The following is an 18,318-nucleotide window of genomic DNA, read 5'->3' on the forward strand; positions in this document are numbered from 1 at the left end:
ATCTCTTAAGACAGCAAATCAAGACATGTTTTATACGACAGTGCTGTAACTTTACCATGTAAAGCACTGCGTTGCCCCGTGCATGACTGTGCGCTGCAGATAAACAAAAAAAAAAACTTGACTTGATTTGACATGATGTGGCCCACTGACACGGTTCCTCCCGCTCAAAGGCATAGTTTGACACGAGGAGTAAACATGAGTCACTTTGTTGCAGAGATTTTTTTGGCAAATGATTGGCATCGCTCTTCCTGCGTCTGAATCCGTAAAGCATAGCGTGAAGAATGGGGGGGTGGGAGCAGGAAACAGTTATTCAGGCTCCAATTTACTGTGACATTCGCTGCCTAGCGACAGCTCTTGAGCTTATTAATAAAAAGTTAATAAAAATGCTTTCCATAGCACTTTTTTTCTCTTATTTGTTGAAATCCTCTTCCTCAAGCTCCTGTTAGCCCTCAATAAAAATATTTGTCTGGAAAAAACCTGGTGTTTGTTGCCCTCGCAAAAGTCTTATTTTTCCAGTCTGTATATTAAGCGACAGTGGACCGACTACAGGCTGCAGCCTCGTCCTGTTTATGGGCTGGGTCACTTAGAAATGTCCTTATTTTTCAAGGAAAAGCACTTTTTTAAAGGAATCAGAAATACATTCTATACATTGTTAATGTGGTAAACGACTATTCTAGTCTGGTTTTTAATGGAATATGTACATAGGTGTATAGAGGCCCATTTCCAGTGTTCTAATGGTACATTGTGTTTGCTAATCATGCTAGAAGGCCATTGGATGATTAGAAAACCCTTGAAAAAGTTTTTTATTTGAATAAAAATCATTATTTCTAATCTTGTCAATGTTTTGGCTATATTTTCTACTCATTTTGCAACTCTTTAGATGAACAAAAGTGTCACTTTTAATGGAAAACACAACAAAAATTGTATACATGACCCTAACATTTCCTCAAATGAGTACAGCATTCACATTTAAATGCACCTCACACCCTACCAATATGATTTAAATCAATGACTGCTTATCAATTCCCGCAAGCGAACGGATGTGCGCTTTATATATGCAGTATTGTGCAGTTATTCTTTGGCTGAATCGAGTCTATTGACAGCTCATAGCCGCGGGCTATTTGTTTTAGCTCATACGAGCCGTCAGAGAAAAGAATCTCGCCTAAACACGCCAATTATCACAAACACGGGCGACAAAAGACCTTTTGACAGCTCCGTATATACAGTACAGGCAGGGGGAAAATGAACGCTAATGGCATGCTGTCATTATTTACTGGGATCTGGGACGCGGCCCAAGCGTTATCAGCCAACAGCGACTTTTAGAGTTTGTTTGGTGCATAATAGACGTGCTGTGTTCTGCATGCCACGGCTCATTGTCCAAAGATAACTAGCAATTTAGGATCATACTCTTTTATTAAGCGAGGTTTTCGGGGCCATGTGCACACAGACTCACACAAATAATCTTTAATATCGGTCCAAAGGGGCGATAAAGGAGCTTTAAATGAAAGATGACTTCCTATAAAAGGTTACTTTACTCTGCTACAAGGATAAAGCACATTCTATGTGGTGATGGTGGTCAGGTTATGAGATTCTTCTTGAGAATTTGATGATTAAAAAGGGAGGAGACCCGACACAGACACACCTGTTTCTATAACCTCTGCCTCAGGGGAAAGTCTTTTCTAATGCTAAATATTGCTTTATTTGACATGTAGGATCCAGTTTTTCAAAAGAGCTTAATAACTACAAAACAACAGAGGCCTCTTGTTGACAATTCTGTCTGCACTGTCATTTAAAAGAAGTTAATTAATCGTGGCTGCGGTTTGTTTTCTCTCTCCCATTATAAAGCCGTACACCTATTTTTGGCACTTTTGCGCAAACTCAACAAGTGGAATGCAGGAAAAAAAAACCTAAGGCATCAGACAATAGAAGACTGTCTCCGGCAGCTTGAAACGTGCTGCGTACAAGAACGAGCCACTTTAAGGCTTTCGCGGAGAAAGTGGTGGATAAGACGCGGCGTAATTACACCATTTAATCAAAAATCTCACATCTCTGTCCAATTTATATATTTGTTAATCTCAGCCTTGTCATTATTTTGCAATAATATTTTGTTACTCTGACATTATTATGTGAGTGATTTCTGCATTTCCGTAGGCGGTTTGAATTATTATCTGAATATTAGCTCCTACTTATTCACTGCGCTTTGTTTCAGCCTATGAATTGTAATCTCTTTGGAACCCGGGTGGAAGATTTAGTATTAAGTTTAGTGTTTAAGCACGCACGCACGCACGCACGCACTCACCCACAAGCGAAAACATGTCTGCAATCATGCTGGCCTTTATCTTCAGATCCAAGGGCGTATCACTGCAAATAAAAAGCATGTCAAAAGAATTAAACAAAAGGAGCAGATGCAAAAATGATGCAAAATTTTTTTTAAACCTTTTATGTTTGCCTTAACTGCTAAACTGGATTATTTTATTGTAGAAAAAGCAGCATTTGTACAAACTTAAGAGCGCGGGCCATTTCCCTCACTGCTGTTACATTCTGTATCATACATTCTGTTCGGATTTGAATTCACCACATGCTTCAAATCATAATACCGGGGGTCTTAAAAACCATAAACTTTGTATTTGCAACTATTTTGATAATCCATAATCAGTTTGAAGCTTTATTCATGATTAAAACATGGTTTCTGATTGTTTTAGCTTCTTAAATGTGAATATTTTCCTTGTTTCTTTGCTCCACATAAGAAAGAAATCATTAAAACTCGTCACAGAGGAAACACATTTATATGTGTTACTTTATATGCAGCCGCTCCTGCGTAAGCTAGTTGCTATTACTGCTACTTCGAGAAGCTGCGCGTGTTTTCATCTGAATGAAGACGGACAAGGAAACTAAACGCATTGCAGAAGAACTAAATCGTGGCTGTTACAGCGCAAATCTTTGGCAGTACTTACTTACTTAACAAAGACAGATATGCTATGCTACAGAAATGCTACGGAAGAAGAAAGGAGAATCCTCTACTCGGGACACAGTCGTGAAGCCGAAAACTTTTTCCAGAGCCTGTGCACAACATACGGATTTACACTACCAGAGTTTGAAAAGTTTGAAAATATAGTCAAGACATTGACGAGATTAGAAATAATGATTTTTTTTTTTGCCCTTCAAAAATAAGGACATTTCTAAGTGACCTCAAACTTTTGATTCTTGAAATAATGGAGAGTGTCACTCACCAGGCCAGGGAGGGAGAGAGGTTCACCTCCAACAACCAGGGTTTGAGGTTGGAGTCAATGAGCACATCAAAACCATACAGCTCTGTCGAGTCGAGGGGGAAAACACAAAATTAATCAAAAGGTTTTTCCGCCGCAGACTGGGAGCTGAAAATAAAGGATGAAGGCTATCACAGTCGCAAACATTTACAGTGTTTTTTTTTTCATAGTGGCACTTGGCAAACGCAGCAATATTTCTTTCTGCTACTCATTACACGCATGTTAGAAATCCAATCACTCAGAGAACGAGACGTCCAATGCACGTCTGCTACCGAGGGATCGGCTCAATTGCGTTAACTAAGTACATACACATTTCATCTGTCATGGATTGGCTTTATGGAAGACGGTAGATCAAGAACCCAACTGTGGCAACGGAATATTTTCAAACGTATAGTCAATCATTTCTGATTTTCTCATGGCTGGGAAGGTTAGGCAGTCTACGTTATTGTCACTATACATTAAAAACGAAGGGCGGCGACTCTAACGACTACCAGGAAAAGTAAACTACACTGTGACCACGTTAAGGATAGAAATATGAACTGAAGCCATCGTTGTGCGCTGTAATTCGGCTTTACATGATGACCAGATAAAAGACCGTTAGATGAAGTGATAAAAATAGACAGTTAGATAAAATGCAGGGCCTTTAGCACACCTTTTCTTTTTGTTTTTTAAATTTCTTGTAAGAATAAAATATATTATTTTTTTTATTAAAATAAATAAAAAATGTAATTTAATTAATAATAATTTATTTTTTAATTATATATGTTTCTAATTACAAAATTACAAATAAATAATATTTAATTTTAAATTAAAGAAAAATTATTAATTCATTCATTCATTCATTCATTCATTAATTAAATAAAGGCAGTCTAGATTATTGTCACTATACATTAAAACGTAGGGCAGCGACTCTAACAACTACAAGGAAAAGTTGAACCACACTGTGACCACGTTAAGGATATAAATATGAACTGAAGCCATTGTTGTGCGCTGTATAATTTGTAAAGCACTGCAGCGATGGCTTTCTTTCTCATGTTTCTCTCTTGTTTCACAGACCGATACATATCTCTCTGTGTTCTATGACAGCCTTCACACTGAGTCTGGGGAGTGTCACCCAATAAGCCAATGACCCGCCGGCCCCAGCAGCAGCAGCAGTGTGCGGGAAAAACCACATTATTTTACAGGGGCAGGGCAAAAGCCCAGCCATAGAGCGCCAGAAGAGAAAAATCCTTCTAATGACACTTCAAAAGAACAGACTGTGTTGAGAATAGGCCGGGGGTGGTGGTGGTGGTGGTGGTGGTGGGGGTAAAGGGTTTGGGAGTTTCAAAGCTGCCACAACCACCACTGTTTGTTCTCGCATCTCAGGTCACTGCCAGTGTCAAGCATACAAAAGCCAGCGTGACAGCGCACAATGGCTCCATATAGCACTGGGTCCAATGACGTTGAGCAGGTCCAGTTGAACAGAGTGAGGCTTTACATGACCACCAGATTAAAGAAAGACAGTTGGATAAAGTGATAAAATTAGACAGTTCGATAAAATGCAGGGCCTTTAGCACACCGTCTTTTTTTTTCTTGTAAGAATTAAATAATAAAAAATAAATAAATAAATAATTAAAAAATTAAACAACAATTCTAAAATAAAATACAATTTTATTAAAAATAAATGTAAATTAAAAAAATTAAAACTTTCAATCATCATTAATTTACTTGTTTGTTTGTTTTTTATTTAAAAATAATTAATTAATGATGATTGATTGAAAAGGGCACACTTTACTGCAGGTGTTGCATCTAATTATGTTCCTTCTTCAGAAGAGTAAAGGTACAGTGCTAAATTCTGATGAAGAAAACACTCCTTTCAAGCTTTAAGTTTTAAGTAAAATCAACAGTTTGGTTTCCATTTGGTTCAGCATGGGTGTAACTTGCAAATTGCATATTTGAAACTGAACTGATTAAAGAACCCTGAGTCACTCAGGAGGACAAACTTAAAAATAAACATCAAACTGTCATCTTTAAATTATTTAACTAACATATGCAAAGAGAGGGCGATGGATAGAGTGTGTGTCATAAAATGTTGTACATTAGTCTTGTGGGAACACAACAACAAGGGAAAATGATGGCTGGGAGGTGTGACGCCGCCTCACCAGCCCCCCCCCCCCCCCTCGACATGCAGACTCCATGTGCACTGCATTTTCCACCAATTAGGAGCAGATGCAGCTTCTGCCCCTAAAAAAAACCCATGCAAACTGTAGACACGTTTGTTCTGTGGTGAAAAGGGGGGGTTTGGGAACGCTGTTAAACGTGCCCACAACAAGCATCACAGACAAGGAGACGAGAGGCGGCGAACGACCGACAACACACCCATTAAAGAGGGAGGGAAGAGCTGTGACAGAGAAGAAGAAGAAGGGGGGATGAAAATAAAATCATGCTGTTGGAAACTTCACCACAAGAGACAAACGCCCAAAAACAATAATCCCACCCTGGCCCACAACAACAACAACGGCAGCAGCAGCATGAAGTATTCCCTTCATGTGTGTTTACTTCAGAGACAATTGAATTAGAGGCCTTGCATCACTCTGGGATTATGTTATTGCTGCAGAAGGGAGAGTCGTCAAACGCTGACGATGAGACATTGAATCAATACAGATTATAATCTATTGCCTTAATGAATAAGGTCGTTGGACATAAAATAATCGATTTATTTCAGAAACAGCAGAGCGTGCTGCAAGAGAAGTGTGTGGGAGCTTCACAGACAGGGGTGGGGGATTGAGGGGGGGGGGGGGGGATCCGACCACACTCAGCACTTAATGAGGGACATTCAGTGGAACACACAGGACCCCAGTAAGTGGAATGTTTTGTGTGTAATAAAATAGGCCCTTTGGCTTGGCTAATCAGATCTTAGTCAAAACATCTCGTAATCAGCATCCCTCAGCAAAAAAGACTGTCCATTAATCACACACACACACGGCGGCGGTGAGGAGCTGCATGGGTGGCATTTTCTCTCCACAGACACACGAACTAGACACACACACAGTCCATGTAAAATAAAATAAAACTCTTGTTTTCATTTCTTCCCATATGAGACATCATGGAGCTATAAAAAGATTTTTCTTACACTATTTGCTGCCGTTTTTTTGAGAGAAATCCTCTTTGAAAACAATAAACGCGATCGTTATTAGAGCCATTAATAGACATTTAAAATAGCCGGGGAACAATTTGCAGTAAATTAAGACGATCATGTGCTTTACGGGCTCCCGTCCAGACTTAGCTTAAAGACGGCATAAAAGCAAACAAAGCAAACGGCTGCTTTTATCAGCTCAGTTGCTGTATTTACTGTATGCTTTAGAAGGGAGAAGCTGACGAGGGCTGAGTGAACATGACTCCTCGGCGGTTTGGGTGGGTTTTTATTAAACAGACAAGTTAAAGAACCACAGACACACACACACACTCTCGAGTGGACTCGTCAAAGCAGAGGCGGAGTGCGTGTGTGTGTGTGTGTGTGCATGTGCGCTGGTTCCTGCGTGGAACGCGATCCCACAGCGACAGAAACATCACCGTGGAGAGGATGACGAAGGGTGGTCCTCTCAGTGTCTATCTTTGGAAACTTTATCCTCAAGAAAAGACAGCAGAATGCTGTAATTAAGTTGCCCCCGAGGCCGTCTGAAGACAACAAAAATGACGCTTAAAATTCAACGGTAAACTGATACAGCTGAAGAAAGATAATGGCCATGTTTACAGCACGCCATGTATTATGCATCTTTTTAGTCAAAGGCGAGGTGGACCTAATTGCTTTTGTGCTTCACAAGTGAACGGCTGTCGTGTCTTTGTCTCGACACGTCGGTATAGGCTTAAATATAGAAAGGGATTGGGTATCTGCACTGATCTCATTTTGTTTTTCATTTCAAATCAAATGTCGGGCGAAGCAGTGCAAAAATGACTGCTTTAGATATAGAATACAGTTAATGGTCGAAAAATAAACTTTCTTCAACATAACAAAGGGTCAATGTATATCTATATATACACTTTTTACCATAAATGTGTGAAATATTTATGCTTTTTTGTTGTTTTCTGTCTGTTAGACATAGCAAAATCAGGTTTTATTCCTTAAATCCAGCCTTTACTACACTCTTACTTAACACTAAAAGTGCTAAGTAGAACCATATAAGGTTCTTCGGCTTGTCCCTTTTTGGCTCCAGGTACCAAGAACCCTCGAAAAGCCCTTTCTTTGGGAAAGGGTTTTTCAGAAGAAAATGGTTCCAGGTAGAACCTCAGCCCTTGTAGAAGGACCCTTTTGGAACCCTTATTCCTAGAGTGTACACTCTTAGAAATAAAAGTGCTAAGTAGAACCATATACGGTTCTTCGGCTTGTCCTCATAGGAGAACCCTTTTATAAAGGTTCCACCTGGAACCCTTTTGTTCAGGAAAGGGGTTTTAAAGGGTTCTCTGGATCAAAATGGTTCTTACTGGAACCATTACAAGAACCCTTGAAAATCCCTTTCCGAAGAAATGATTTTTCAGAAGCAGATGGTTCCAGGTAGAACCTCAGCCCTTGTAGAAGGACCCTTTTGGAACCCTTATTTCTTAGAGCGTAAGACAAATATCGCTATTGATGAGTTAGAGAATGTTAAACGTGAACATTTGCGTAACTGTGTTTGAAATTGTGTTTAAAAAGACAACAAACCACTGCGACCCACATTCACATCATATTATATATTCGCCTAGTATCCTAGTATAAAATCTAGTATTATTTTTGAATAGATATCTGCACAAAAATCAGCAAAAAAAGTCAACATGGTGGCTTTAATTCATATTTAAATATAGATCTACTTCCTGGTTAATCATGTGACCCTAATTGGGATGCGGGTCAAAAGCAAGTGATCCAAAATAAAGGTGCATCTGGGTGAATAAAGTCATTATTTTATGAGAATAATAGAGAATAATAGAGGTTTTCATTGCAATTTTGATATTTTGATGAAAAGATGCGTCAAATGAGGAAGTGCCACACACACACACACTATTCTATCCTATCTAATAAAGGCAAAAAGCCCAAAAAACAAATCTAATAAGAAAAGCAAAACAATGATGATGTGTCAACTGGCAGAATAATCCCATCTCTCAGGAGTTGTTGGAGCCAGGTTGAGACTTGGTTAAATACCCACATGGTCAAAATTGATGTGGCTTGTCAACGTAGCTGTGATGAAATGATAGCATCTTCTTTGCAGGCGACAGTGTGATGGTGTGAGCCCGTGTTGCTACATGCCCAATACAGTCCACTCAACCACCAATTGGTGTGTGTGTGTGTGGAGTCGGGGGGGTATTATGTCTACAGAAGCCTGTCACAACTTACAAAAGCCCTTTATTTTTCCAACATCTCCGAGGTGAAAAAGAGTGTGAGCAGCAGCAGCAGCAGCAGCAGAGAGGGTGGTGGATGGGGACGTGGGGGATTAAAAACAAACAGAAACAGCGAGAGCAAAAGGGGGAAAAAGAAAGTGAAAAAGAGACAGCGGTGTCGAGGGAAGGCTCGGCCAACACAATCTCGTTCAAACCCCCCAAAATCTAACAGAGACTGCCAGACACACAGAGAGAGAGCGAGAGAGCTCAGACAATTAGTGCCAACACTAACACGGATAATGGCTCCAAAATGGAGTTCACGCGAGCTCGCTGCTAGGCAGACGTAGCCAAGAAAACAGTCGGGCCTAAATCAGGCAACAGAGGAGAGGAAGCAACAAGGCCCTGCATGGTCCAACAGAGAGTCAGTGAGAGTGAGGGCAGTGGTATACAGGAAGACATTATGTTCTCTTACTGTAACCATATTACATATGAATAAAAGAATAAGAATTTCATTACCAAAGCAGTTTGTCTTGTGTGGTACAAACATCTTGCACGCGGTTACTATATGTAGCTCGGCGCTGACGACGGCCTTGACGATCAGGTCCTCCACCTGTTTCATCAACACTGAAACACACAATAAGACGAAGAAATGTCCTTATTTTTGAAGGGAAAATCACACTCTAAATACATATTGTATACATTGTTAATGTGGTAAACGACTATTCTAGCTGCAAACGTCTGGTTTTTAATGGAATATGTAGATAGGTGTATAGAGGCCCATTTCCAGTGTTCTAATGGTACATTGTGTTTGTGTTCTAATTGCGTTAGAAGGCTATCGGATGATTAGAAAACACTTGAAAGCCTTTGTGCAATGATGTTAGCACAGCTGAAAACAGTTTCGCTGGTTCTGTGACGAAAGGGCAAAATTATTAGCATTTATTTTCAGAATTAGGAATTCTAAAAATCAGAATTCATGCCGTTTTCTTTTTGTTTCTTTCTTTCTCTTTTTTGGAATCAATCTCATCAGAATTTTTCTTTAATCTCAGAATTATTACTTTTTTTCTCAGAATTATGACTTTCATCGAAGAAATAAGTCTTTGCATTAATCTGAAATAAATCTTTAATATCAGAATTGTCTTACATCTCATCTAAGTTTTTATTTAATCTCAGAATGATGGCTTTTTCCCTCAGAATAATGACTTTAGTCTCAGAATGATGGCTCAGAATTATGACTCAATCTCATCTGAATGTTTCTTTAATCTCAGAATTCTGACTTTTTTTCTCAGAATTCTGACTTTAATCTATGAAATAAGTCTTTAATCTCAGAATTAGGATTTTTTTTTCTTTTCTCTAAATTATGACAAAATCTCATTTTACGTTTTGTTTAATCTCAGAATTATGATACTATTCATTTTGCAACCCTATTGATGAATAAAGGTGTGACTTATAATGGAAAACACAACAAAAATTGTTTAGGTGACTTGTGAATGGTAGTGTACATGCGAGTGTTAAAGTACTGGAAAAACGTTGTAATGTCATGTATTCAAAGAGCGAATGAGAAAGTGAACTAAAAATGTGTTCATCATCTCTGCCTGGATATGAAAACCATGCAGAGCCAAGGAGAAGGTGAAGGTTTTTGACTCACATGTGGTGTCCTTCCCCTCCTGCCTCAAATACCTCAGCATTGCACTCATACTCCACTTGTTCCCATAATCCTCAACTTCAGGGTCATCGCAGCTGAAAAGAAAAGAAAAGAAAAGAAAGACATGCACTTCAAACGCTTCTATGTGAGCAGATGAGTCACTCAGTGGCTCCACGGTGATGCACAGCTCACCTGACATAATAGCTGCTCTTTTTGTTCACGCTGTAGTTGGTGAGATGCATGAATGTGTTCTTAATGCTCTTTGAAGTCCGGTCGTACTTCACCGTGGCGAACCTGGACAAAGACATTGTTTATTTGTTCAAAGAGAGAGAGACGTAAACCTGTCAGCCAACAATTCCACTCCATATCTGTGCGATATCTAATAACCGCATTCATGAAGTTGACACTTGCTTGAATAAGGGCACTTTGGGAGAGATTAGTTTCTGGCAGTGTTTAAGAGGAGTGGATGCCACATGTGCAATAATGAGAATTCCTTGGCACGTTACCGCGTACCTGAATACCAACACAACCCCGCAGGAATGTCAGGGAGATAAAAGTGATATTCACAATTTTTTTGGGCCGTGATTTATTGTTGCCAGGTGATAATCGAGCCAGGGCGGTGGCACTCCACTGACTCCAGTGCATACTTCTACACCGGGGGAATAGCCAGTCGGCGGATAAATCACCTGCCCTCTCTTGACTTACACGCGTCAAAGCTCTTGCGTTAACAAGTTCCTCTCGGCCGTGATTAACTGCATCCAATAAATGTAACGCATCCAGAACCAGAGATAGGATCTTTGAACGGTGACACAATCAGCAACGTTTGATGTTGCACCTCTGGAAACAATAGAGGGCTTTGTCTCACACAAGTCACAACCACAAATATTGTGCTCTGTGAAGAGCACTGGCAATACTAGCAGCAGCAACACTGCCCTCTACTGGACACGGAAATAACAGCAGTGTTTGTGCATTATTAAGTGCATAGTGGACCAAAAGGTGATGTAACATAAGCTCAATTATGCATAATATAATAAACAGAGACAACATGTCTGATGCTCTTTTTCTACTTTATTTGCCTTATTAAAACTGAAAACAGCAGATTGACTGCGCCTCCCGCCTCCCACCTCTTTGTTGCAGAGATTATTTTAGAGATTAAATGTCCAGACACAGAACATTTGTCTTGTACAATTACTTCAAAGACATATACTGTGAAAAAATCCTAATCTCACCCTCTCATCTGCACTGTACCACATCATATACTCTATACATAAACTACTATATTGTAGATTAACAAGGAAAGGCTGTGCAACATATGAATAACAATGGAAAATATCTGTTAAAATTACAAAATGGGCTGCAGGTACAATAACAGAAGTCACATGTTTTGAAAGACGCGGCCTTTAAAAGTTGCTATTGTGCAACGTGTGGGAGTTCTTTCAATGGAACAATGGCTTTTCTCTGTGTCTAATATTAAACATTAAACTCTTTTTAAAGAAAAATGTCTTGTAACTGTCAGAGATTATCTTCCACAAGAGTCCAGGGGCCGTGAAATTTGGAGGAATTGGAGGTGGGAGACTAAAACTGTGAGGGGGGTAAACATTTCTTTAAATTAAAATATATTAAATATGTCTAATAAAAAATGCTTGCTCAGTAAAGGAACATTTTTTTTTGTTCAACATTGAGATAATGACTAATTTCAATGTCATCTGTTTACTTCAATGATGACATGGTGAAATGATGACTTTTTTTAAACCTTTAAACCTCCGAAGTTTGTGAACCTCTGCTCCAGTGCGTTTGTAATGTGTTGTAAAGATGTCGCAAGAGGTTCTCAATGACTCTGAGGTCATTGAATGTCCTTATTTTTGAAGTAAAACCCCTTTGTTTTCAATGACTATAACATTAAATGAATCAGAAATACACTCTATGCATTGTTAATGTGGTAAACGACTATACTAGCTGCAAATGTCTGGTTTTTAATGGAATACGTACATAGGTGTATAGAGGCCCATTGCCAGTGTTAGAAGGCTATTGGATGATTAGAAAACCCTTGTGCAATGATGTTAGCACAGCTGAAAACATTAATATTTGGAATAAAAATCATTATTTCTAATCTTGTCAATGTCTTTACTATATTTTCTATTCATTTTGCAACTCTTTTGATGAATAAAAGTGTGACTTTTAATGGAAAACACAACAAAAAGTGTCTAGGTGAGCCCAAACCTTTGAACACTAGTGTATATGACATAAAGAACATCTTAGAGTCCGCTCACCTCGCTAAACCCTCCTCGTACACGTAGACGATGAGCGGATCGTACGACGTGACCAGCACGTACAACCGTACGTCGAACTTGAACTCTGGAAACAAAAACAAAGATAGATTTTCGTCATTATATTTAACCTTTAACGTCTTAAATGTGTCTGTGGTGAACTCACCGTCAATCAGTAGTGGGTTGTTAATATAGCGAGACACCAAGATGTTTTCGTCCATTGAAATCTGATTTGGCTGTAGACGAGAGTTCATAAACACAAAATATACAACATGCTGGATTCCCAACAAGTGATATCACTGTGTTATTTACTATCAACAAGAAATAAAAAAACACAATCTGGTGGTGGGAGATGGGTCATTTATGAGGCTGAAATGTGTTGCAGGTGGTGAAGTTCACAGGAGATGGGGGGGAGGGTTTGAGGAGTTGTAACCTCAGCGCTGGCTTCAGTTCAGAGAAACCCGAAAAATTGACGTATTTCTTTTCACTCTCCAAATATTACTCTGACATTCTTTCCACTGTTTCATAAAAACGCCTGGACAAAAAAGATGAAGAAGAAGAATAACCGTGCACATGTTTTCCAACAGTGGGAACCTTGTTGAGCTCCTAGAAAAACACTTAAAACGCTTGTGATTTACTCCAAAAAAGCTTATTAATGGTTGTAAAAAAAAAAGTGCTCAAAGACAGCTGTATCTGTAGACACATCTGGACCGGGAAACTGCTGTTCAGTGAACTCCCACCAGGTTTGACGTTAGCGTGAATCTTTGCTCGCGTGTGAATTAAGACAGATGACATTTGAATGGAAAAGCTGTGGTAATATTTGGTTAGTTTCACATCAACAGTTTCCTGTGTTTGCAATACAAAAAGTAAGTGTGAGAAAGGTCTGAAACTGTTAAATGAACAGTGGTTCCTAACACTTTAGAGCAGTGTTTCCCAACCCTGGTCCTCAGGGAACGCAGCCATGCCATGTTTTAGATGTGGCCCTGCTCCAAAAAACACCTGATTCTGATTTTTGTTTTGTTGATTTTTTTTTTTTTACAAAGTTGAAACATTACACTTTTGATTTTTTTTTTAACAAAAGTTAAAATTTAACATTTAAAAAAAATTGACAATAGTTGAAAGTTGAGCTTGATGATGAGCTGACGATTTATTTGAATCAGGTGTTTTTGGAGCGGGGCAACATCTAAAACCTGTTGCCCCGGAGGAGCACTTATACATTTTAAAAATGAACAAAAAGCAAAGCTTGTTTTTAACTACTGAAAATCCACTAAAACCAGTTAATCGATTATCTAAATAGTTGACTATTCATTTAGTAATTGATTAATAATCAATTAACTGAATAATCGTCCTAGCCCTAGCTCATACAGGACAAAAAATAAATCTGTTATTACTATGAATATGTTGTTTGCAGCTGCGAATTTAGCAGTTATTATTGATCAATTAGATAAAATTTTAAGTAAAAACGCCAATAATGTTCTTTACCCAGCCACTAAAACTTAATTTCAAATGTTCCTGGACCTCAATAGAGCAAAATTAAAAAAGTAATCTCCTCCTTTAAGTCTTCAGATCTCTAAAAATCCCACAAATCAGTCAACGAGGGTCACGGTGTCACATTACTCACATTGCTGACCAAGTAGATGCCTCGCCCTCGTGAAGATGCTACTGGTTTGATAATCCACGAGCCTTTATCCTTGGCGAAACAATCTGAGATTAAGGCAGAAGGAAAGGTTTAGGTAACTATATCATAAATAAAGTGAGTGTGAGATGGTGTGGTACAGTGTCTTACTGCAGAACTCCTGGTACTCGGAGGGAAGCACAAAGGTCTGAGGGACAATGTGGAAGTTCTTGAAGCCGTACGTCTGCTGCATTCGCTGGATGTTTTTATACAGGCGGTCTTTACGCGTCAGTTCGTACGACCTGGAAAAGAGCAGCGCAGAGCTTCCCATCACTCGCTGGCTTTGACACAGAAGCTACACAAATACATGGATACATAACAGTTACAGACTGTAACAGTTACAGGCCCCGACTGTGTGATTCATCTCGGGTTTAAAATGGAGGCACGCATCCAAACTAAATGCACTTTGCAGTGGAAGCCAACAAACACATTTCCTGAAGTGAAGGACTTTCAGAGTGGCTCAGCGGCAGTGATATTTATTTATAACACACAGGAAAAACAGTGGCGATATATACGGTATATACCGCCGACACTCTGTCATACCTGGGAAAGTGGTTGACCTTCTGGAAGTCTTGAAGGCTGCGGAGGATGTAAGGCTTGAGGTGAGATCCTGTCCACATCAGGTTAAAGTTATTACTGTTCGGGTGAACCTGGAAAAGTGACGGGCGACATTTAGGATATTTTCCTCAACCCACGGTCCAACAGTTCATTAAAGTGTTATTTGTTCAGTGTCTAGCTAAAGAGGCAGATGTTTATAATAATGGCTTGTTAAAAGTTTGGCTCTGTTGAAGACGCTCGTCGTCGGGCCTTTGATGACGGGTCAGTAAGAGTCGAGATGCAATGAAATTAAATCATAATAAACTAGAAAAGCACTCGGAGAGCGCAGACCTCCGCCAGGGCAGCTCAGCCCCCCACAAAATAGAGATAAAAATAATGATAGCGTCTACGGATCACGCCCAAAATTTAATCACTTGTTTCGGGTCCCATTGCGGACATTTCCTGAAAATTTCAGCGAAATCCGTCTGCGACTTTTCAAGTTACTGCGACTGGCGGAGGTCAACAAAGGGGAATCAATAATAACAGCTTGAAGGACTGTTTTCCCACTCGTGGAACAGAATTAACACTCCTGAGCTCATAGGAAAATAAACCTACTCTGCTTTATTCTACAGTATTCTATAAACAGAAGCTTTTAAATGAGCTTTGTTACCTCTCGAAATCCATGGTTGGCGAGTATTCCTCGTACCACGCGGCTCTCTGTGCGCACGATCTTGAAGGCCATGTTGTACCTTTCTGGAAAAAAAGGGGGACACACACATTTCAAACAATCAAAACTTCAGCTTCTTCTTGTTTATGGTCATTTTGAAGATTTATCGTGTACCTCCGACAGAGCAAACGCTCTCATCTTTTGCAACGGCAGCTTCAGGGAAGAACAAGAGAACGGGGATGGTCTTGCTAAGGCCGCTCCATTGAACGCAAGGCTGGTTGCTATAGTAGACAAACAGATAAAAAGTTAACCTTTATAGAAAAATACACAGCGCACATTGTCAGACACGGTGTCACGGAGTTGCACGACGTAATCTCTTGACGTTTATTCCCACATGACGTGACTTTCCCAATACGGGGTTAGCTGACCTAACGCTGCGGGAATGCATCCTGACACTCTGTTTATTTCAGTCAGGCAGATAAAGGACCTGAACCACACACACACATTTTTAGGAGGTGCTGGGGCAATAACAAACCAATGCAACCTGACAACCAAACCCCTGGTAAAAACTACAGACTATTAGATAGTGCCAGACGCAGCCTGCGTACAGCTTAAACTAAAAAATGAAAAAGAGATAAGGAAGCACGATGATGATGGAGCAGAGCTCAATCAGACACGATAAGGAGGGAAGCATGTAAACAATCACTGCTCCTCGCTTAAGTATCCAGGTATGCAGACAATACTGCAGATTGTTGATTTTTTACAACTGTGGATGCTTGACTGCACGCCCTTATTTTGAAAATACTTTAAATGTTTATTTTGAATTCAAACCACCATCTATGCCACGATGAGATACAACATAGAAAAACACGAGATATAGAGCTTTGTCAGCAGCTCAAATTGTTATATTTTAATGTAACAGGTGACTTAACTGTTTGTAAAGCATATATAAATTATCTATTTTATAAATTGACTGTGTGATTATTCTGTTTTTGTTCAATCAAGCACAATAAAAAGCATTTGTGCATTTGTTTTATGCCTGTAATAATACACTTTGTTGTCCCTGAATGCATTATTTAGTGGTATCTGTTGACTGATTTTATCAGTTGCATGCCATAACATTTGAGTCGAGCTCACATTGGATGAAAGTGTGTGCTTGTTTAAAAGGAAAGAACAACTCCAGCATAACGTAGTGCCAACGTTGGTGTTATAACGTAATAAATGTGACTTTAGGATAAAGATTATTTTACCGAATCATAATTAAAGCCTTCAGTTTTTGCCACCTCGAGGGTAAACCTGATACTAAGCACTGCAGACTAATTTAGGAGATGGAATGAGTCTAAAACCAGGAGTGTAACATATGACTAAGTATAGCTTAACAAGGAATTAGCTGCTACTGGCAAGCCGTCAACTACCTGCATGCACTTCTTTTTTGTCCGTTAAATATTCCTCAATTATTCTAAATTAAAATGACCGAAAGGCTTCACTTAGTCCAAATGCATCATCATTTATTGCATGGTTCAGGACAGGTTCTGTAATACCTCATTGATTGCATTACATATTAATTAATTAACTATATCAAGTACAAATGATAAAAGGTTTTGGTTACAAATCTCATGGAGGACAACCTCAGAGATTTAAAAGAAAACAGTGTAAATTAGTACAAAGGCAATGCCTAGAAATATAATGGATCATTTTCAAGTGGATAAGATAAGATATTGTATATTGATAGCAATACATATGTAATAAATAATCAGGTATACATATGTGTTGCACAAAATGCAATACTTATGGTGTGTATTAGGAGCAGAGATTTGGTTAAAACAGGCTGTATAATATTACAATGTGGTAATAAAGCATAAAGTTTATGAAACTAGTAATCCAGTAGTGTTTTGCTGTGTAAATGCACATTTGTCGCCTGTCATTATGTTATTACAGCACATACAGCTGCAGTGTAATCCAAAAGTGAGCACAATATAATGTGAAATCATGCAAAAAGGTGCACACTTACTCCTGCTCGTCCTCTGTGGGGGACTCAGCTTCCTCCTTTCCCCGGACGACAGCTGGCATCTTCACAGGTGTCTCGGCGTAAACATGGCACCTGAACCCTTGCCAGTAAAAAAAAATACAATTAAATTAAATGAAATGAAACAGCACTGAAACCAGTCTATATAACAATAACAACGCAGATATAACGCTTTTCATACAATGGCTTTGGTGGTACAGTGAGTGTAAAATTAGCACACAATTAGCTAGGGACAGCTATTTTCTGCCTCAGTGAAATTCTCTTGGTTGACGGAAATAGACGGTGAAGCTTAAAACGGCACAAGCATTAGCGAAATATGCTACTTTACGTACGTGAAGCTAACAAGCTATAGTGCCGCCGCCGCCGCCGAACGACGGACTGCGCGAACGTTGCGAAGAAGCCGCACACTGAAATAAACTTGCCTTTTATTTTTTATTTTTTTCGGAAGCCCGCTAACGGTTAGCGAGCGGCTATCACTTGGTCATCGCGGTTAATCTTCCTGGTAACTACAACAACTGAGTGGCAACAGAGAGTGAGGCGCATGCGCACTGGCGGACAACGTTCATTTGTCCTAAGTTGCCCTCTCTATATATATTTAAAACCCCAACAAAGATGAATTGAACTATCATTTTATTTGTGCCATTTTAAAAGTATGGCTCTCAAAACGTACGCGAACGGTTGTATTTTTTACGAAAATGTAGTTTGTTCTTGAACAAACACTTTTAAATGTGAGCTTGAATGGTGACGAACGAACACACAGTTCATCACAGATTACTCTCTTGCTCCATGTTTACCCTTTGTTCACATACACAGCCTAGCCTATCGCCTCCAGGTGACGGCAAAGTCTCACTTCTATTGGTCGGTGAAGAAAGTGGGCGGACCCCTAAGGTTTGATACGACCAATCATATC

General features: G+C 39.4%; 1 protein-coding gene across 1 annotated transcript in view; it reads right to left on the minus strand.

The window, feature by feature from the left end:
- The window catches only part of ttll5 (tubulin tyrosine ligase-like family, member 5), a gene marked incomplete at its 5' end in the record, with an annotated part of 51,414 nt that extends 33,962 nt beyond the window's left edge, over positions 1-17,452 (minus strand). Inside the window, 13 exons of the mRNA XM_083892537.1 lie at positions 2,300-2,361; positions 3,231-3,312; positions 9,111-9,218; positions 10,240-10,331; positions 10,429-10,530; positions 12,507-12,591; positions 12,670-12,739; positions 14,125-14,207; positions 14,290-14,420; positions 14,722-14,828; positions 15,386-15,468; positions 15,557-15,663; positions 17,394-17,452. Coding sequence (XP_083748663.1) covers positions 2,300-2,361; positions 3,231-3,312; positions 9,111-9,218; positions 10,240-10,331; positions 10,429-10,530; positions 12,507-12,591; positions 12,670-12,739; positions 14,125-14,207; positions 14,290-14,420; positions 14,722-14,828; positions 15,386-15,468; positions 15,557-15,663; positions 17,394-17,452 — 1,171 coding nt within the window. The remainder of the gene's footprint in view (positions 1-2,299; positions 2,362-3,230; positions 3,313-9,110; positions 9,219-10,239; positions 10,332-10,428; positions 10,531-12,506; positions 12,592-12,669; positions 12,740-14,124; positions 14,208-14,289; positions 14,421-14,721; positions 14,829-15,385; positions 15,469-15,556; positions 15,664-17,393) is intronic.
- Between the last annotated feature and the right edge of the window lie 866 nt (positions 17,453-18,318).

The sequence above is a fragment of the Microchirus variegatus genome, assembly GCF_963457635.1.
Source record: "Microchirus variegatus genome assembly, chromosome: 7".
Taxonomy (NCBI): Eukaryota; Metazoa; Chordata; class Actinopteri; order Pleuronectiformes; family Soleidae; genus Microchirus; species Microchirus variegatus.